We start from the raw sequence: 15,853 nt of genomic DNA, 5'->3' as shown, positions 1-15,853 counted from the left end.
GATTGAAAAATTAATATAAGTACCTATAAGCATATAAATTTGCTTACGATTAAAATTATTGTCCTCTAAATTATCAAAATGTTCAAAATAACAAATAAATAAAGTATAAAAAGTAACCCAAGTAACCCATTCTTCTTTAGATTTGAAATAATATTTCAATTATCAGATTGTAATAAATTTCTTTCTCACAACTTGCTGAGTAAAAAAATTTACGCGTCACTAACACGTAAAAATACGCCTACAAGAAACGGCAGCTATTTGCTGAATGTTGTCGAATTCGGAAGTGTTGTCCTGTGTGTCGGCTGCTAAACTACCTGTTTACGTCGGCGGAAAGGAAAAAGAATGACAATTCACAATTTATATATTTTCTCAAAAAATGGAACCCTCCTGTATTACACGGAATGGAATAGGCTAAATAAATCTGGCATGACTCGGGAAGAGGTAGTAATAGCTATTTCATTTATGCACTACTCTGGCATAACCTAGAATTCTGTTTTGATTTTGAAGTTACTGTCAAAACAAAACACATTTCATAAATTTCACTTATTTTTTATCCCTTCAACTCGTTCTACTAATGTTCAATTTCATTTAATAACTATTTTTTGATAGTGTTTGGTTAATTATGTTACAGAGCTTCTTTTCATTACTACATATCCTTGCGAAAAATCTTCATTTTTAATATTCTGAGAATAATTTTGTAGGAGGCAAAACTGATGTATGGAATGCTGTTTTCCATTAAATCATTTGCAAGTAAAATTTCACCTCTGGATCCCAAAGAAGGCTTTTTGTATTACAAAACGAGCAAATACACCCTTCACTACTTTGAAACTCCGTCAGGATTAAAATTTGTACTTAATACTGATAACATGGCTCAAAATGTGAGGGAACTTTTACAAAGATTGTATAGCCAGGTTTGTATTTATCTTTTATTTGATTGTTATGTACAGTTTTTGTTAAAATCATATGTACATGAATTTTATTACAGGTTTACATAGAATACGTCATGAAAAATCCACTTTGCGAGCCAAATGAACCCATTCAGAGTGAATTATTTAAAGTTAAAGTTGACGAACTCATAAAAAAGTCTCCAATTTTTTTGAGTAGATCTATATAGAAAGAATACATTATGATTATAATACAGATAATGAAATGCATTAGCTGTTGTTTTAAAAACACAATAAATGTAAATAAAAACAATTTTTTTTGTAAAACTTGGCATATTTTATATTTGCAAGAACTTATTTTACACTTTTCACATATATTAGGAAACGTTATTAATAAATTACAATACGTTCCAATGATTTTCAATATTTACTATGTTCTTTCATCGTTTAGGCGGCAGTTTTGTTGCTTTCGATTGAAACTTTGAATGAGATTTACTTTACTAAACCTTATGAAAGGCAAGTATAGCACTTCATAAACTTGATAAGAATGTCGTTGTTTAATTTAAAAATATTTATAAAAAGTTCAGGTCCATCAAGTACAAATCTCGATTAACTGAATCAACAAATACACAAGAAAAAATACTTTTCATACACTTGAATACAACTAAGTATTCGGAAGTTGCAAAGATCTGTTGCAAGCTGTTTTTACTAGGTTGTAAAAGGCATAGCTTCTAATCAATAAAGCACTTATACGATTATTTAAAAATACGAACCATTACAATAAAAAATTTTCATTTTGATCCTATAGGTACTTTATACTGATACAAGTACAGCTTTGAATTGTTTTTAGTAGTTTTTTTCCATGTAGTCGTTTAACTCTTTCATCACATCACACGAGTTATTTTTGTAAAATGCACTTCTCACTTTGATATTTTTTTCATATATTTATCATAAGATGATATATGTATATATAGATATATAAATGTATAGATATATTTATATATTTACCAATGTATATATACATATGCATACATGAATATGTATGAAATTTATATTTATATGCTATTCTGTTCATGTACAATCACATGTACACTAGTATATGAATCGTTAATCGCGACGACTTTTATAACTCAAATTTCGTTTTTTTTTTTTTCATTTTTATCAAAAGACAATTAAATTTATGCACTTAACCAACATTTCTTTCAGTCTTCAGTAACAATTTTTTTTCTACACTTTATCAATCGGAATTTTCAGTTGATTTCAAATCAAGGCTTGATAGCTGTGAATCATGCGGTACAACGTCAGTTTGGGACAAAATCGAAATAGGCTCCTCAATAACCGGTAATCTCTTCTCTTTATCTGTACAGGTTGGTGAGTTATAGAAAAAAACATTGCGCAGGGCCGTGACGTTGACACGTTCCTTAGAGTTTTCATCTGCATCAAGGTCAGGTGAATTTTTATCACTAGTGGGAAATCTATAATGATAAGAATTTATTATTATTATCATGTTAGCAGACAAAAAGTTTGGATTAGCAGGCAATGATGAGAAAATATGTTAGTCACAGGATAAACATTGATAAACATTGAGAGAGCAAAATTCCAATAATTAATAATATAGGGTAAAATTGAAGAAGATGAAAAGAAGATACAAAAACTTTGAAATACATATAAACGTGAAATAAAAGAACCAAAAAACACGAGCTACCTCACAGCCGCGAATTTTCTCATCATCACGAGAAAATACGACGTAGTGACCTCATAGTGCGATGAATTTCCTCTTGCTCGATTTGATCCTGTTTAATTTTTTTCCTTTTTGGTCCTCGATTACTAACAGCGCTGGAAGATGCGCTACAACTCGGCTTAGTAGACTCTTCGGAGACATCGACGAAACTGACATGGTGATCAAATCTCACACGTTCACTACCAGTATCTTCGGGTTCACTGTTACTCTGCTGCTGCGACGTCGGAGTCGACTGCTTTTCACCGATTGGTCGACGACGAGCGCGTTTAGCCAAATTAGCAGTCATCTCTTCGAGAGAACTCAGCGAGGTAGCCTGTCCCGATGACGATTCTTGATGCATCGAGGCGATCGTTGGCGCGGGAACTGAAGTTGTTGCCCCGGAAGTAGAATTGATGGAGGCAGCCGCTTCAGTACTGCTGCTTCGACTCGTCGGGTCGAGTTTCATGTTGAGAACTGAACCAGCCAAGGCACGAGTGGATGCAGAGCCGTCGTCCAACGCGATCGAAGCGTTGACGGACTTTTCTGACAAACTTGTCGTGGCCGAAGCTGTCTCGCTGCAAAGACTGAAACGCTGCGACGACGTCACATCCGCCTGCACTTCGAGTCTGAAATAAAAAATAATTTCAATTTAATCGAACCGATCGAATCGATAATATTGTCATGTGTATATGGAACATACCTCTGTCCACCGGGTAAAACACTCGAAGCGATGCTACCCGCAATACTAGAACCAGCCATTGCAACGATGCTGGCGCTCTCGAGGTCGTTTTCGCGTCCGAGTTTTTCCAATTGACTACCGCTGCCAAGTGAGAGCGAAGCCTCGCCAATCGATGGATTTCCTCCGCGATGGCTGGCCACATCGATCGAGGCTGCATCTGTCAACAAGTACACGTGATATATAATCGTCAATCGAAGTTCGCGCCGAATCGCATAGCAATAAAAATATGAATTTCAATTACGAGATCGACATTTCAATGGATAGTGCTAGTACACATAAATAAATACGGCGGAATAACAGCATTTATAGTTTCGGTGTGTACTCGAGCGTATCGTTACGTTCACGCACGAATGCAATTTACATTAATGCACTTCATGCAAATGCCGTACTGATATACACATAAAGTTGTTATACTGTAGATTTTAGGACTGAAGCAATTAAGTCGAGTTTATATGCCTCCGGGAAACTTCATATTTGCTCGGCTGTATGGACAATTGAGAATGAAAAAAAGGACGAGCTAATTCGTATTTTACGGTTATTGCGCGTCTCGTAATTGAAAATTATTTATTCAGCATTAAAATGCGCACGTACCTCCCGTGTTGCGAGCACCGAGCGCTCCCATGAGCTCGTTCTCGTCGTCGAAGTCGAATCTGACGCCGGAACCGCTCGTCGAAACTCCGCAGCCTCCGCTTCGGCATAGTGAGACCGGCACCACGCCGTAAACGTAAAACAGCAGAATTGGCACGCCAATGCCCACTGCTAGCCCAGCCAAGATCGGTGATACCAGAATCTGCAAGTAAACAAACGATCGATAAATTTCATTTTATTTTTTTTTCTGTTTTATCTTTTTTAGCAAACGTTCGGAGAGATCGGGGTTGTACAGTTTATTGTTTGCCTAAACTTTCGTGTCCACAAGTATACGACGAGTACGCGTGTTCGTGTGTGTACACCCGTATTTTTATCTGCTTGTCAAACTGACATGCGATAGTACCGGGCCCTCGGATGTGAACGGATAAAATGTTGTAGATTTATGAGTAGTTTTATGTCGATAATTAATTAGTACTCGATAATTCAGCTAATTCTGCGACATATGACGATACGTTTAATCATTCGCAAGCTCTCATACGCATACGGATATCTGTAGAGGATCGTAAATCAGGCATCGAACCCGAAGAAACCGGAGAAAAAGAAGAAAAAAAACGAGAGCAGTCTGGTGGAAAGATTTTTCACGATTGGCTGCCAAAGAGTAGGAGAAAAATAAAGCAGTGCCGTACCGACGTATATAATTAATTTTTTTCATTTTCTCGAATAAATCGGAAAAATCACGAGAATGACGCTGTAGAGCGAGGACGATAGTTAAAAGGAAAAATATTATTTTCGAGTTGAATGCTGCAGATGCCTGGAGCTTTGTTTCGCGCGTAGATACAATGGCACACACGTAGCGTCGTATCCTAAAGGACAATGGTAAGATAGCATTACTGCGGGGATTTATGAAGAAGCTCGACACTCGATAGCGTTGCATCGCGTTCCAATGCCTCATGCGCGCGTGCACTGTGTAAGGTTGTCGAGTCACGTAGTCTTATAAAAGCTCGGAGTCTCGCGCGCTCAAGCTCACGTTCTAAAAGGCAGTGCAGTAGCGCTACACATGCCCGCCTGCAGCGGCGCACGTCTGTCAACAAGTGCGATTTTGGCTTTGTACAAACATAATCAGAATTCGAGCATTCGATAATTGCTTTGAGCCGCAAGCTCCTTGGAGCTCCGCAGGGTTTCATATTCGTTCAAACAGACTCGCTCAGCGGCGTGCACAAGGCTTGCCAAGCTTTCGGGTAAACAACGACGAGGCAAACGCACAGATTACTCGGGGCTGCAGTTTCCGATCGCGCGCAGGGACTCGTATCTGCTTCTCTCAGTTTAAGATAGTCACGCACGCATCGGTTGCTGCTGCTCTAAGGACCAAGATATTGATTCGCCAGACTCTCTTCTTGTGTGCGCACATACACATAGTCTGGCTCGCTGCTGCGTATATCTCGGCGCACATTTAGGGAGGGGTCGCCGCCGCCTCGTCTCCATGCGACTAGTGCGCCCATGACTCTGTGTTATAGCGAGCGCAGCTCAACGGGGGTTCTCGACTGCGCGTGTGCCTGCGTCGGCTCCGCTCCTCTGCCGATGTGCTGCGCGCGGGCATGCGCTCGTCGCCGTTGCATAACCCGACGTCGCTTCCGCACGTATTCGCTCGGACTCAGCGCGAACTCGTGTGCAGCGGCGATCCCACACCCATCGTCATCCGCTTTTATCATCGGCGTCATCGACGCACACACCGACGACGACGACGAACTGCCAGTGCACGCGTAAACGTGTGTGTGAGGCATGTATGTTGCCTCCTCGTAGAGTGCAGCAGCGCCAGCAGTATCAGTGGAAGTAACAGCCGCACGCCGCCGGGTACTTACGCAGTTGTACCCCAGGCAGGTGTGCGATATATATGTAGAGAAAGAGAGAGAGCGAAAAAAAGTCGTGTCGACACTGAGGCACACGAGAGCACGACGTCGATTCAGCTGGAAAGCTCTACTCTTCCACGCTCTTTCTCTCTCTTTCTCTCTCTCTCTCTCTCTCTCTCTCTCTCTCTTTCTGTCTGTCTCGTCGAGTGAGTCCGATTATAGCCTAAAGCTTTCGCTCCTTCCTTTTTTTCGGCGTTTTTTTATCCTGCGTAAAAGTGTAAAGTTTATGTGTGTACGTACAAAGCAAAAGTTTGTGAACTCGAGGTTGACTCGATCCTTGTGCAATATATAGCTAGATACTTTCGTAAAACTACTTTTTGATGCTTCGTTCTGTTCTCTGTAATAAGCTTTACGGGTTTTGTCTCTAATTTGGGTGTGGTACTCGACGTAGTTGAATTAAATAGCTCCCTCTGACCTGCATGCTTACTCTATACTCGTTCGTATCAAGGGGAAGACTCACGTTTACGATTGAATTTCAGGCGGAAGTTAACAACACTGCGTGTCAACGATAATCAAACTATTAACATAGAACTAAGCCCCTACCTACATCAGGAGTAGCTTACGCGAAATACCATGTCGGACAGTGAAGAAACTGATGTTTCTTACGCCGACTGGAATATATCTCGCGACTGGCTGGAGGGTGTCCTGCAAGAGTACCTCGGCAAAGACTCGCAGCCCGAGGTCGTCGAGTTCACCATCAGACCCGGCTGCAACAGCGGCGAGAGTGTACTCAGCGACATCCTGGCAATCGGTCTAGAGTACCGACGAGCGCCTCAGCAAGCAGCCGAGCAGATCAACCTCATTGTCAAGCGACTGCCGCAGGATCCGTACAGTCGGTTTTTCGTCACCGAGGCTCAGTTCGATCTTCGAGAGATCAGGTTCTATACGCAGGTACGAGAGCTGCTACTGCTGCAGCCGTGTGTCAGCAGCGGTGTAATTTTCCACTTTTTATGCCTCGCGATCGCACGTAAACGTGATTAATCGATCGTTGCTTTCTAGAAAATGATCGACGCATAAATCGCGACTCGTGCTTTTTATGTAACTTCTCGCTTGCATGCGACTTGTTTACATGGCCCGATGACGCATTGCGCCTATGCAAATTTGCGTTAATCGAATAAAACGAGAACTGACGATTTGTTCAATACCAGGTCATTCCCGATCTCGAGGTGTTTCAACGGAAAAATCGCCAGGAGTCGGCGCCGCCAATCGAGCTGCCGATAGCCCGATGCATACACGCGCACTACAGTCCGGCGAGCGGCAGCGAGGAGAGCCCCGAGCCACCCGAGTCCTATTTGGTCCTGGAAAATCTCGCTTCCAAGGGATACGAGAGCGCCGAATTTTCCCGTGGCTTGACGTTGAAACAAGCCGAGGCTGCGCTCGACGCGATCGCTAGATTACACGCTCTCTCGCTGACCTTAAAAGTCAAGGAGGGCAAGCCCTTGAACGAGAGGTATCCCTTTCTCTTTCAGACTGCCAGAGCCACGGACTCTTATCAACAATTGGGTAAGACGTTGACTAGTCGGTCATTATTTATAATAAGTTGGCTAAGAAGCAATTGGACTCGAATCGTTTCTTGTTTGGTTTTTCAGTCGAACGCGGTCTGCCTCAACTAGCTCGTTTTCTCGAGCGTCGTCCAGGTCTCGAGGCCGTGCTCGAGGCCCTACTCGCTCTGCGTCCTCGCACCAAAGAGGTCATTGCGAACCTCTTGGCGCCAGAAGATCCATTGGCTCTCATTACCCACACGGATTTCTGGTGCAATAATCTGCTGTTTCGAGCCAACGACGACGGTGCCTGCGAGTGCGCCATCCTCGACTGGCAAATGGTCACCTACAGTCGGCCGACCAACGACGTGGCTCTTCTCGTCGTCAGCAGTCTACCGACGGAGCTGCGCCGTCGACACACCTCGGCTCTGCTCGACGGTTACTGGAACAGCCTCACTGGCAGCTGCTCGACTCTGGGCCTCGACGTTTCTAGCCAGCTGAATTACACCAGGTCGGACCTGGATCGAGATTACAGGCGCTCGACGCTGCTGGCCCTGCTGTTGTGCATCGGCTCGGTCGACGTGGCCCTCGGCGATCCCATGACCGAGCAGAGGCTCATCGATGTGCTCGAGGACTTGCAAAACGAGGGAGTGCTCGCCTTCAAGGACGTCGTTGAACAACAGCAGCAGCAAACCTGAGTGCTCATGGCCGACGAGGTTTAAGAGCGCACCAATCTCGACACGAGCCAAAAGTAATGAGCACAATACTCCAAATCGAACAGTATTAATGTATCAGTATTGACGCGAGTGATGATGGCACTTTTGCGGATTTGCTTCGACACTCTTTCTGTTTTATTATATTCGTAGCCAAGCTTGTTATAAAAAGTTATATCGTTTTCGATTGCTCAAGGAATTATCTGTTTTTTTTTTTCAATAGCGCACAAATTTAGCTTCTCTCTCACGGCTGTAATCAAAGAAGCGGAGAAGAGCAAGGTAGTGTCCTTTTATTATATCGCGCATGTTTACGCTCGATACATGAATGAAATTGATAAGCAAAGGGAATACGTATATGTCGGTATACAGCATGGATATTATTATATTAAACGTCTGTAATATTGTGAATGTGAGCGCGAAATCGGAGGTCGCGTCCTTCGAATCCACAAGTATATTTATTTACATGTATATTGTATCGAGAACTTGTGAGACTGTTGTGATCTTGCGTATGAGTGCGACATATAAAATCATAAAAAATAATTGTTACAAACGAGAGAGCTTTGATGATTGATATTCACGGATGCGCGAAGTTCGCGCGATGTATCAATTACTAGGTATTATCATTATATAAATATTGAAAAATACGATTAGGTGCGTGCGAAACATGTATCATATTGTACGAAGTAGCAAGCTTTTTTCATTTGTATAATAAATTTAAAAAAAAATGAAATAAAGGCTGAGAGTTTAGCTAATTAATGCCTTGTTTTTTAATCAATGCGGAATAGGAGAAATGCAGTCCTAGAAACTATATAAAAAAAGTGATACCTATAATAGCAAAGCTAGTTTTACGAAACAACTTCCATATAAAGTGTAATTCGATGATGTCATTTTACCAGTACACATACACATGCGTTATGTGAGCTTTGCAAGTTACGAAGCGTCAATCGATTTTGCATGTAACTATTAATTGCCAAAACGTTATATGCTGCGATGACTCAATATCATGAGTATACGATGTACTGATATTATTAATAAATCAATAATTGCCCAATTGCGACGGCCTGACATCGCTCGGGCGTGAAAATGACGTCGAGTGATTTTAATGGCTGGCGTAGATTTATTATGCAAACGTAATTTTTTATTCAATCAACTTTCATTAGCCGATATAACTCATTTGTTATTCGTGTCCGATAAGACTTATATAGTGCAGCGCTGAGCACACGATTCACATCTCGATAGTCAATCGAAAAAAAAATTTCTTGACGCGTACACACGGCCAACGTCAAGGCTTCTCATTTGCACATTTTTGCCAGCAACAGTTTTATGTGTTCGTCAAAAAAACCGTACTCAAAAAAACAAGAGATAGGGCACAAACAATGTATATAGCATTACACGATTCGATTGTATCCACTATCATAGATTTGTTTTTTAAAACAAACAATATGCGTACGCACGTATACTCGTTGTAGACTTTGTTTTAATGACGTTCACATACGTATGCGGATTTTCCAAACGGTGAGATTTCGGTCGATAATCCGTGTGTTAAATTTGTATACGCAAGAGCAAATTAGGTACAAGGCTAACGTGAGATTACGCAGAAATGAAACGCGAGAGAGCAAGAGAGAGAGAGAAAGTATAGAATCAAAACGACAGTAATAATGTACATACAACTGCTTTGTAATGTAACGATGACATTATAAAAAGAGAGATTTACGCAAACAATAGTTTAGTAAATGAAATTATTGGTCTCGTGGTTGACATTTATATTATTATCAGTCCGAGTGCGTATAAGTTCTGCCGGGTGAGTAATATGATAATTATGTAAAAAACGCAGCAAAAATTATAATCACAGCGCACGTTCATGCATGTAGACAAATCTGCCAATCAAAGATTAATTTTATGTAAACGGTGGCGATTCAAAAAAAAAAAAAAAGGTAAAAACGTTTCTTGATTTTCTTAGTTTTTCCAATACGATTTTTTTGATCTGGATTTCTCAAAATAATCGAGCACGTTCTGTCACTTATGTATACGCTACGCAAAAATTACACATGTGTGCTTGATCGTCGAAAACTATTGCAGCGTATTTTTCTTGCGAAATCGCGTAAACGCCGCAGTGCGCAATCGATTGACACATACTCGCGATCGGGAATCGAGCGACTTCTATTTAATCGATAATTAAGTGGCGTTAATATGCATAATCTATCGTTCAACGCTGCTCGAGAGTGTGCATAGAGACAAAAAGTAAGTGATGAAAAAAAAAACGATAGATCATAAGGCTTCCTGCGACATATATAATAAGTACTATGTATTTTTGTTCTTCGTCGATTGCGCCTAGCTGTATTACGAAATTCAGACAAAGAATAAATTCGTGTTTTTTTGAGGAATAATACCTATCTAACAATGCCTCGTTTTTTTATTGCTATCGTTGTCGTTATATAGATAAATATACAAACAATCTTCAATATTAACTTGAGCACGAAGAGGTAATGATAAAAGTTAAGCGAGATCGTCGAATAATTGTTGGTTCATTTTTTCTGTCACGAGCAATCGAATTTCATATATTTTCTTGTTTACCTTATTTTCCCTCTTACGATTTGCGTCGCATTCAAGTGGAAAAATTGACATCGGAATTCAACGCACGTCGACGAAATTCTGCGATGACAAATGTTTTTGCGCTGAACATCCTACTCATGCACGCGCGAGTGCCACGATAAGTTCTTATTAGCCCACGAGCTTTAGAGATGAAAACAGTTGTAATTGTTGGCGAATTTTGCGTATACGTTTAGGGGAAAATTGACCTGGGAAGGCGTGTACGTAGCTCGCATAATAAAAGGCTTCGCATCAAGTGCGTAACGATTCATAATCTGTATTGATGTGCCATACTTGCACTTATGAATTTGACGTCGTTAAATCATAAATACGTTCCGATGATCACAGTAACGCATTAAACGCACGATCCCGCAAAATTTTTTCTCTCAAAGAACAACAAAAAAAATTATATTGCATTATAAATAACTTACCGATGCTGTAACACCGCCGGCAACGAAAGCGTTTCTTTTGTGCTTATTGGCTTTCTGATATCTTGTGTACAATTTGCGTCCAACCCACACAGGTATACCTGCAAATCCGATTAAGCGTTAGCTAACGTCTCTTGAAAAACTCGAGAGTTTGTAAGTATACATATGCTCTTCAAAGATTCATGCACGAGTATATATGAAACATAATCTTGTTGCTTACCTATGACCATGGCAGGCACGGCAATACCAGCCACAAGGCCAATGCCAACCGGAGCTCCTACTAATGTACCCAATTGCCAAAGAATTTTTTTCTTTCTGGACCATGGCTTTTTACCCCAAAATGTACACCCGGACGGACTGTGGACATTTTATTCCTTTTATTATTTGTGCTTCATGATCAGGTTAATTAATAGTGTGAATTAATACAGAGAAAAAACTAGTACTATCTTTCTTGAACAATGTTTCATGCGACTTTATCTTTTTTCATGATTAATTTGCATCATTTTATAGTAGCATTTCTTTACTTGTGAGAAGCTTACAATTCTAGATCCATTATCGAGCAAGAACATTTTTTTCATGATAACAGAGCAATTTAAAACGCGCTACGTTTATTATCAACCGTTTTTATGTCGATTTATTAAATATGCTATTACTCAAAGATGTTATTGAACAGTACTTCATTTGGCACCGGTTCTTAATGAATTATTTTTTATATTAGTAACGTGATTGATTTCCTTACCTTAGATAATGAAGATCACTTATTTCTTTCATGCAAAGCCAACAAAATTCAGCGGCACACACAGAACATGACATATGATTACAACTCCCATCATCCATTTTGAAAATAAGAACCTGACATCGTGGACAAGGTTTTATTTCTTCGCCCTCTGTAAGAAATACCACAAATTATGTAAGAAAAAGGATGTCACAATTACAAAACACAAAAATAGAAATCATATCTACGTACTGTGTTGTGAATCACTCTGACTAAAGCTTAGAGAAGAATTTCGATCATAATAATGTGTACGTTGCGCCCTAGCAGCATCACAGGTTTGATTGGGATGCCACTTTGCTTTACAATGGTAGCAAAAATAAGAATCACAACCAGGTCTTTCACAACGAAGCTTTGGACACGAGGCACAACCCGAGGCAATAACAGCAAAACTACAATCTGGAGCAGGACACCATCGTGTATCAGGTTCAACTGCAAGAACTCGCCTGACCATAAAATCTTCATACTTTTCAAGTATGGCTTGGTCATTAAGGATCATACGTATGTCTAGAAATTTTAAACATAAACAAAAGATGAGATGAAGTTCAAACAGGAATTTTTTAAGTAGTAAAAATATAAATTCATACCATTGGGATGTAGAGGTTCAGAACACTCTGGACATGCTATATTAACTCTTGATTCAGAAATTTCTACTCTTAGATACTGTTGAAAACATTCATAACAACTTCGATGATGACAGGATTGTATAACAGGGAAAAATTCAGTTGGATGCTCAGTTAAGCACAGTGGGCATTCTGTTATACCAGTTTCATTGATCTACATAAACAAGAATTTTAGTTCACAAGTTTTTTAAATAAAATCAAGAACATGAATTACAAAATATAATCAATTTGATACTAACAGCTTCTGAAGCTGATGGCACAGCTGCTTTGTTACTTGATGTTCTTTGTAAATCTGCATGACTCGAACCATGACTTGCTTTGGCTTCATCCTTTTCTGTCTCTGGAGACTTAATAGTTGCATCTTTAGCTACAAAGAAAGTTACATTATTAATTTATTAATTGATAATCAGAAATTGATTTTCTATTGATATATAATTTAATATATTTAATTATACCTTTACTACTTTTATTGGAAGGCCTTGAAAATCGTCTACCAATTAAAGGACTTGTGTAAAGTAGTCTTCTGAGCGAGAAGCGTGGAATTAGTCTCCGAGGTCTAGAAGGTAAACTATTGCAGCCTGCTGCTCCAGTCTCAACGTCTTTCAACATTCTTCAACTTCTTATTTTAATAATTGTCTGTCATACTTGCCTCTCAGAGACAAGAATAGCAAAATGAAATTTTTAATTGTAAATTCTGAAAGAAAAAAATACCAATTAAATTTGTTTGTCTTTTTTTTTGTTTTCTTTATGATAAACTTCAAAAAATTAAAAATGATAATAATCTCAGTAGGAAATTCTTTTTTGTATCACACTCAATTATGTCAACTGAACATATTCATGTATTACCACATGTCAATATTGAATTAATAATATTTTAATAAGATAAATAATGAGTCATCTTGAATGAATATGCATAACGTAAATAAAAATAATCTATGAGACTTTAAAAATTGACTGCACAATATTATCCATCATCGTAAAATTCATTTTAAAACAGCTGTACAATCACAAAATGCAATTTATGTGTATTTTGAAAATTTAGGAGAAAAAAAAACGTCGAATGTACGTAATATAGAAGAAAAAATGATGTCCTAGTCGACAATTATAAAACTATAGGGATTGCAAATAATGAAATAGGTTAGATTTCCGCGAAAACAGTATAAATGTATTTCCCACGAAAAAAAGAATTAATCCCACGCCCTAGACGTGCATGGATACAGATAAACACACTTGTCAAACAAATGGAGAATTTTAACTAATCGACTGAACATCTGATAATACAACATGAAAGACAACAACATGGAAATTCCAGTGAGTGATATTAGCGAAAAGTGTCAAGTAGAACTGCGAAATTTTGCACAGTAGCACTAGCTATGTGAATGTATACTCACTTGCACAGCACTATGTACACGAAATAATAATAAACAAGATGAGGAGCCTTGTACGGAACAATCCTTTTAATTTAAATTTAAGCAGATGACTTGACTCATTTCGCAGGCAAATCACGAACTTTGAGGACTAATTGCGAAGTCCGTCGGCGATAACACGATTAAAAGTGCGAGAAAGAGAGAGAGAAAGACGTTTCTAGCAGCGAGCACAATTATTATCTTCCAAATAAGATTGATTATCAAACTTGTACTGCTGTTCTATCCATGCTCATCAATATGAAGATCCTGTTAAACGTCAACAAAGACAATACCAGTACATTCTCATTCGTGCAGTGCATGAATACTGTATTATACATGAAGCAGCTGCTCAGCTTCACGGAGATATCGACCTCAAAAAAAAAGGAAAAAAAATCATAAAAAATATGCACAAACGAAATCAGCGGAACATCTCGTGCTAATTTAACGAGTCCGTGATGGCTGCACGAGAGCCGAGTGGAAATATCGAAAAAGCGAAAGTTTCTCGCTAACACACGCACTGTCAGTTCACGTATAGGTATATACACATGCACATGAAGGCTATCCGGGGTAATAAATGCCAGGGAATTGCATTATTATATCCTCGCCATGGTTGAGCATGATGGTAAACAACGTCGATTAAATGTAACGCACCTCCTTTTCATTTGGTGAGATAAAAATATACATACTTGTAACGTTATTTGGCCTGTCGAGGAACGAACGAAAAAGTATCTTTTATTAATTTGTTCTCGAAGTCTAGACTCTAGATCTATTTTAAGGGTGTCCAATCGAGAGTAAACAATATAAAGAAGCCGTCAAAAATAACGACGTCAAATCAACCTAGTGTCAGTTGACTGACTGACGAAAACGAGTCTCGCGTAAATGGCAAAAGCAGCAGTAGCAACGGCTGCGGTCCGTTATCAGCATAACGTACGTATATAAAGTCGTGTAAGTGCGTGTATACTTGTATATACCTATATATACAAAGAGCGACAGAGAGAGAGAGAGGGAGAGAGAGAGAGAGAGAGAGAGAGACACACACACACATATAATAATGATGAATCAGACACGCACACATATATAGACACCATATAGCAGCAGCAGCAGCTAACACGAAATATGAGTCAAGACTCATTCACTGTATAAATACGCGAGGCACACAAAACACTAGAAACAGCAGCACATAATAATATCGAGAGCTCACAGCTGAAGCATTGGCTATTTACCCCGAAATACGTGATATCCTCGCAACAATTGCAATTTGTTAGGTTCTCTTCGTAACTTTTGTCTCGCTGCGTAAAACTTGTATCGCGCGAGTAATTATCTGCACAATGATTTCTCACTCGGATGCATACCACTACTGGCTTATAATGTTATGTATGTACGTTACGAGAGGTGCGCGCTAAGACCGTGTCTTCGTACCGTCGTCTTGTGCTGTGTGGCTTGGTCGTAGCTCGCTACGCGACTGATGCGCGGAAAGTCACTGATGTGATGATCAGTTTCGCAGTTAAGTTATGATGATGCGATGGTAATGATGCGAATCGTCTATATAGGTATATAGTAACGTATGTAGCGCGCGAGTGTGTGTACATAAACACAAGTCCCCAGTGATAGGTACATACGAGCGCGTATATAGGCTTCTTTTCTCTGTCCCCTCCCCAACTGCTACTCACAGCACCGACTCGGAGCGAGGCAGGCAGGCTCTCGTCGGGAGTTTGCCTTTTTCTAGCGATGCGCAACCTGGCCTATGTGTACGTGCAAATCTGCGCAAATTACCTAGCTCTACGTGTGTATACGTTCGGTATCTATGTACATGCGTGAGCCGTATTATCCTAGTTTAAATGCCAAAGATCAGCAGTGGCATCGAGGACGCACCGCGTGCTTCTTTATTTTTTTATTTCTTTCGCGACTTGCACTGGCACATTCGATACGTAAATGCTTGCAAAAAAAATTACAGTCGTACACATGTAAGTTGGAGACAGCGACACGAGCTATTACATGTAACA

The 15,853-nt window shown here is 39.8% G+C and overlaps 3 protein-coding genes across 9 annotated transcripts; 2 read left to right on the top strand and 1 right to left on the bottom strand.

The window, feature by feature from the left end:
* The first annotated feature begins 264 nt into the window (after positions 1 to 264).
* LOC106648406 (trafficking protein particle complex subunit 1) lies at positions 265 to 1,404 on the top strand. Its single transcript, XM_014365294.2, has 3 exons — positions 265 to 441; positions 702 to 911; positions 986 to 1,404. Exons 1-3 carry the CDS (start codon positions 343 to 345, stop codon positions 1,112 to 1,114), a joined length of 438 nt encoding a protein of 145 aa, XP_014220780.1. The 5' UTR covers positions 265 to 342; the 3' UTR covers positions 1,115 to 1,404.
* A 466-nt stretch (positions 1,405 to 1,870) lies between these two features.
* LOC106648404 (E3 ubiquitin-protein ligase RNF19A-like) lies at positions 1,871 to 15,425 on the bottom strand. 5 transcript variants are annotated; one of them, XM_014365285.2, is made up of 12 exons: positions 15,074 to 15,425; positions 12,900 to 13,138; positions 12,684 to 12,811; positions 12,409 to 12,598; positions 12,017 to 12,328; positions 11,789 to 11,936; positions 11,270 to 11,406; positions 11,053 to 11,150; positions 3,935 to 4,133; positions 3,305 to 3,500; positions 2,590 to 3,230; positions 1,871 to 2,359 (listed from the first exon to the last, which is right to left on the bottom strand). In XM_014365285.2, exons 2-11 carry the CDS (start codon positions 13,051 to 13,053, stop codon positions 2,615 to 2,617), a joined length of 2,178 nt encoding a protein of 725 aa, XP_014220771.1. In that variant the 5' UTR covers positions 13,054 to 13,138; positions 15,074 to 15,425; the 3' UTR covers positions 1,871 to 2,359; positions 2,590 to 2,614. The 5 variants fall into 5 exon arrangements, with proteins under 5 accessions (XP_014220771.1, XP_014220776.1, XP_014220772.1 ...); XM_014365290.2 differs by lacking the exon at positions 15,074 to 15,425 and adding an exon at positions 14,922 to 14,945; XM_014365286.2 differs by lacking the exon at positions 15,074 to 15,425 and adding an exon at positions 14,537 to 14,743.
* LOC106648405 lies at positions 5,743 to 10,413 on the top strand. Of its 3 annotated transcripts, none has more exons than XM_014365293.2 (4): positions 5,743 to 5,809; positions 6,318 to 6,729; positions 6,987 to 7,341; positions 7,428 to 10,413. In XM_014365293.2, the coding sequence occupies exons 2-4, from the start codon at positions 6,412 to 6,414 to the stop codon at positions 8,015 to 8,017; spliced, it is 1,263 nt and encodes a 420-aa protein (XP_014220779.1). In that variant the 5' UTR covers positions 5,743 to 5,809; positions 6,318 to 6,411; the 3' UTR covers positions 8,018 to 10,413. The 3 variants fall into 3 exon arrangements, with proteins under 3 accessions (XP_014220779.1, XP_014220778.1, XP_023314364.1); XM_014365292.2 differs by lacking the exon at positions 5,743 to 5,809 and adding an exon at positions 5,848 to 5,984; XM_023458596.1 differs by lacking the exon at positions 5,743 to 5,809 and adding an exon at positions 5,848 to 6,070.
* Positions 15,426 to 15,853: the final 428 nt, after the last annotated feature.

Source organism: Trichogramma pretiosum, unplaced genomic scaffold, assembly GCF_000599845.2.
Source record: "Trichogramma pretiosum strain Unisexual culture from Peru unplaced genomic scaffold, Tpre_2.0 scaffold24, whole genome shotgun sequence".
Taxonomy (NCBI): Eukaryota; Metazoa; Arthropoda; class Insecta; order Hymenoptera; family Trichogrammatidae; genus Trichogramma; species Trichogramma pretiosum.
Note: the sequence above shows the minus strand (reverse complement) of the source record. Positions and strands in the feature narration are given on the sequence as shown.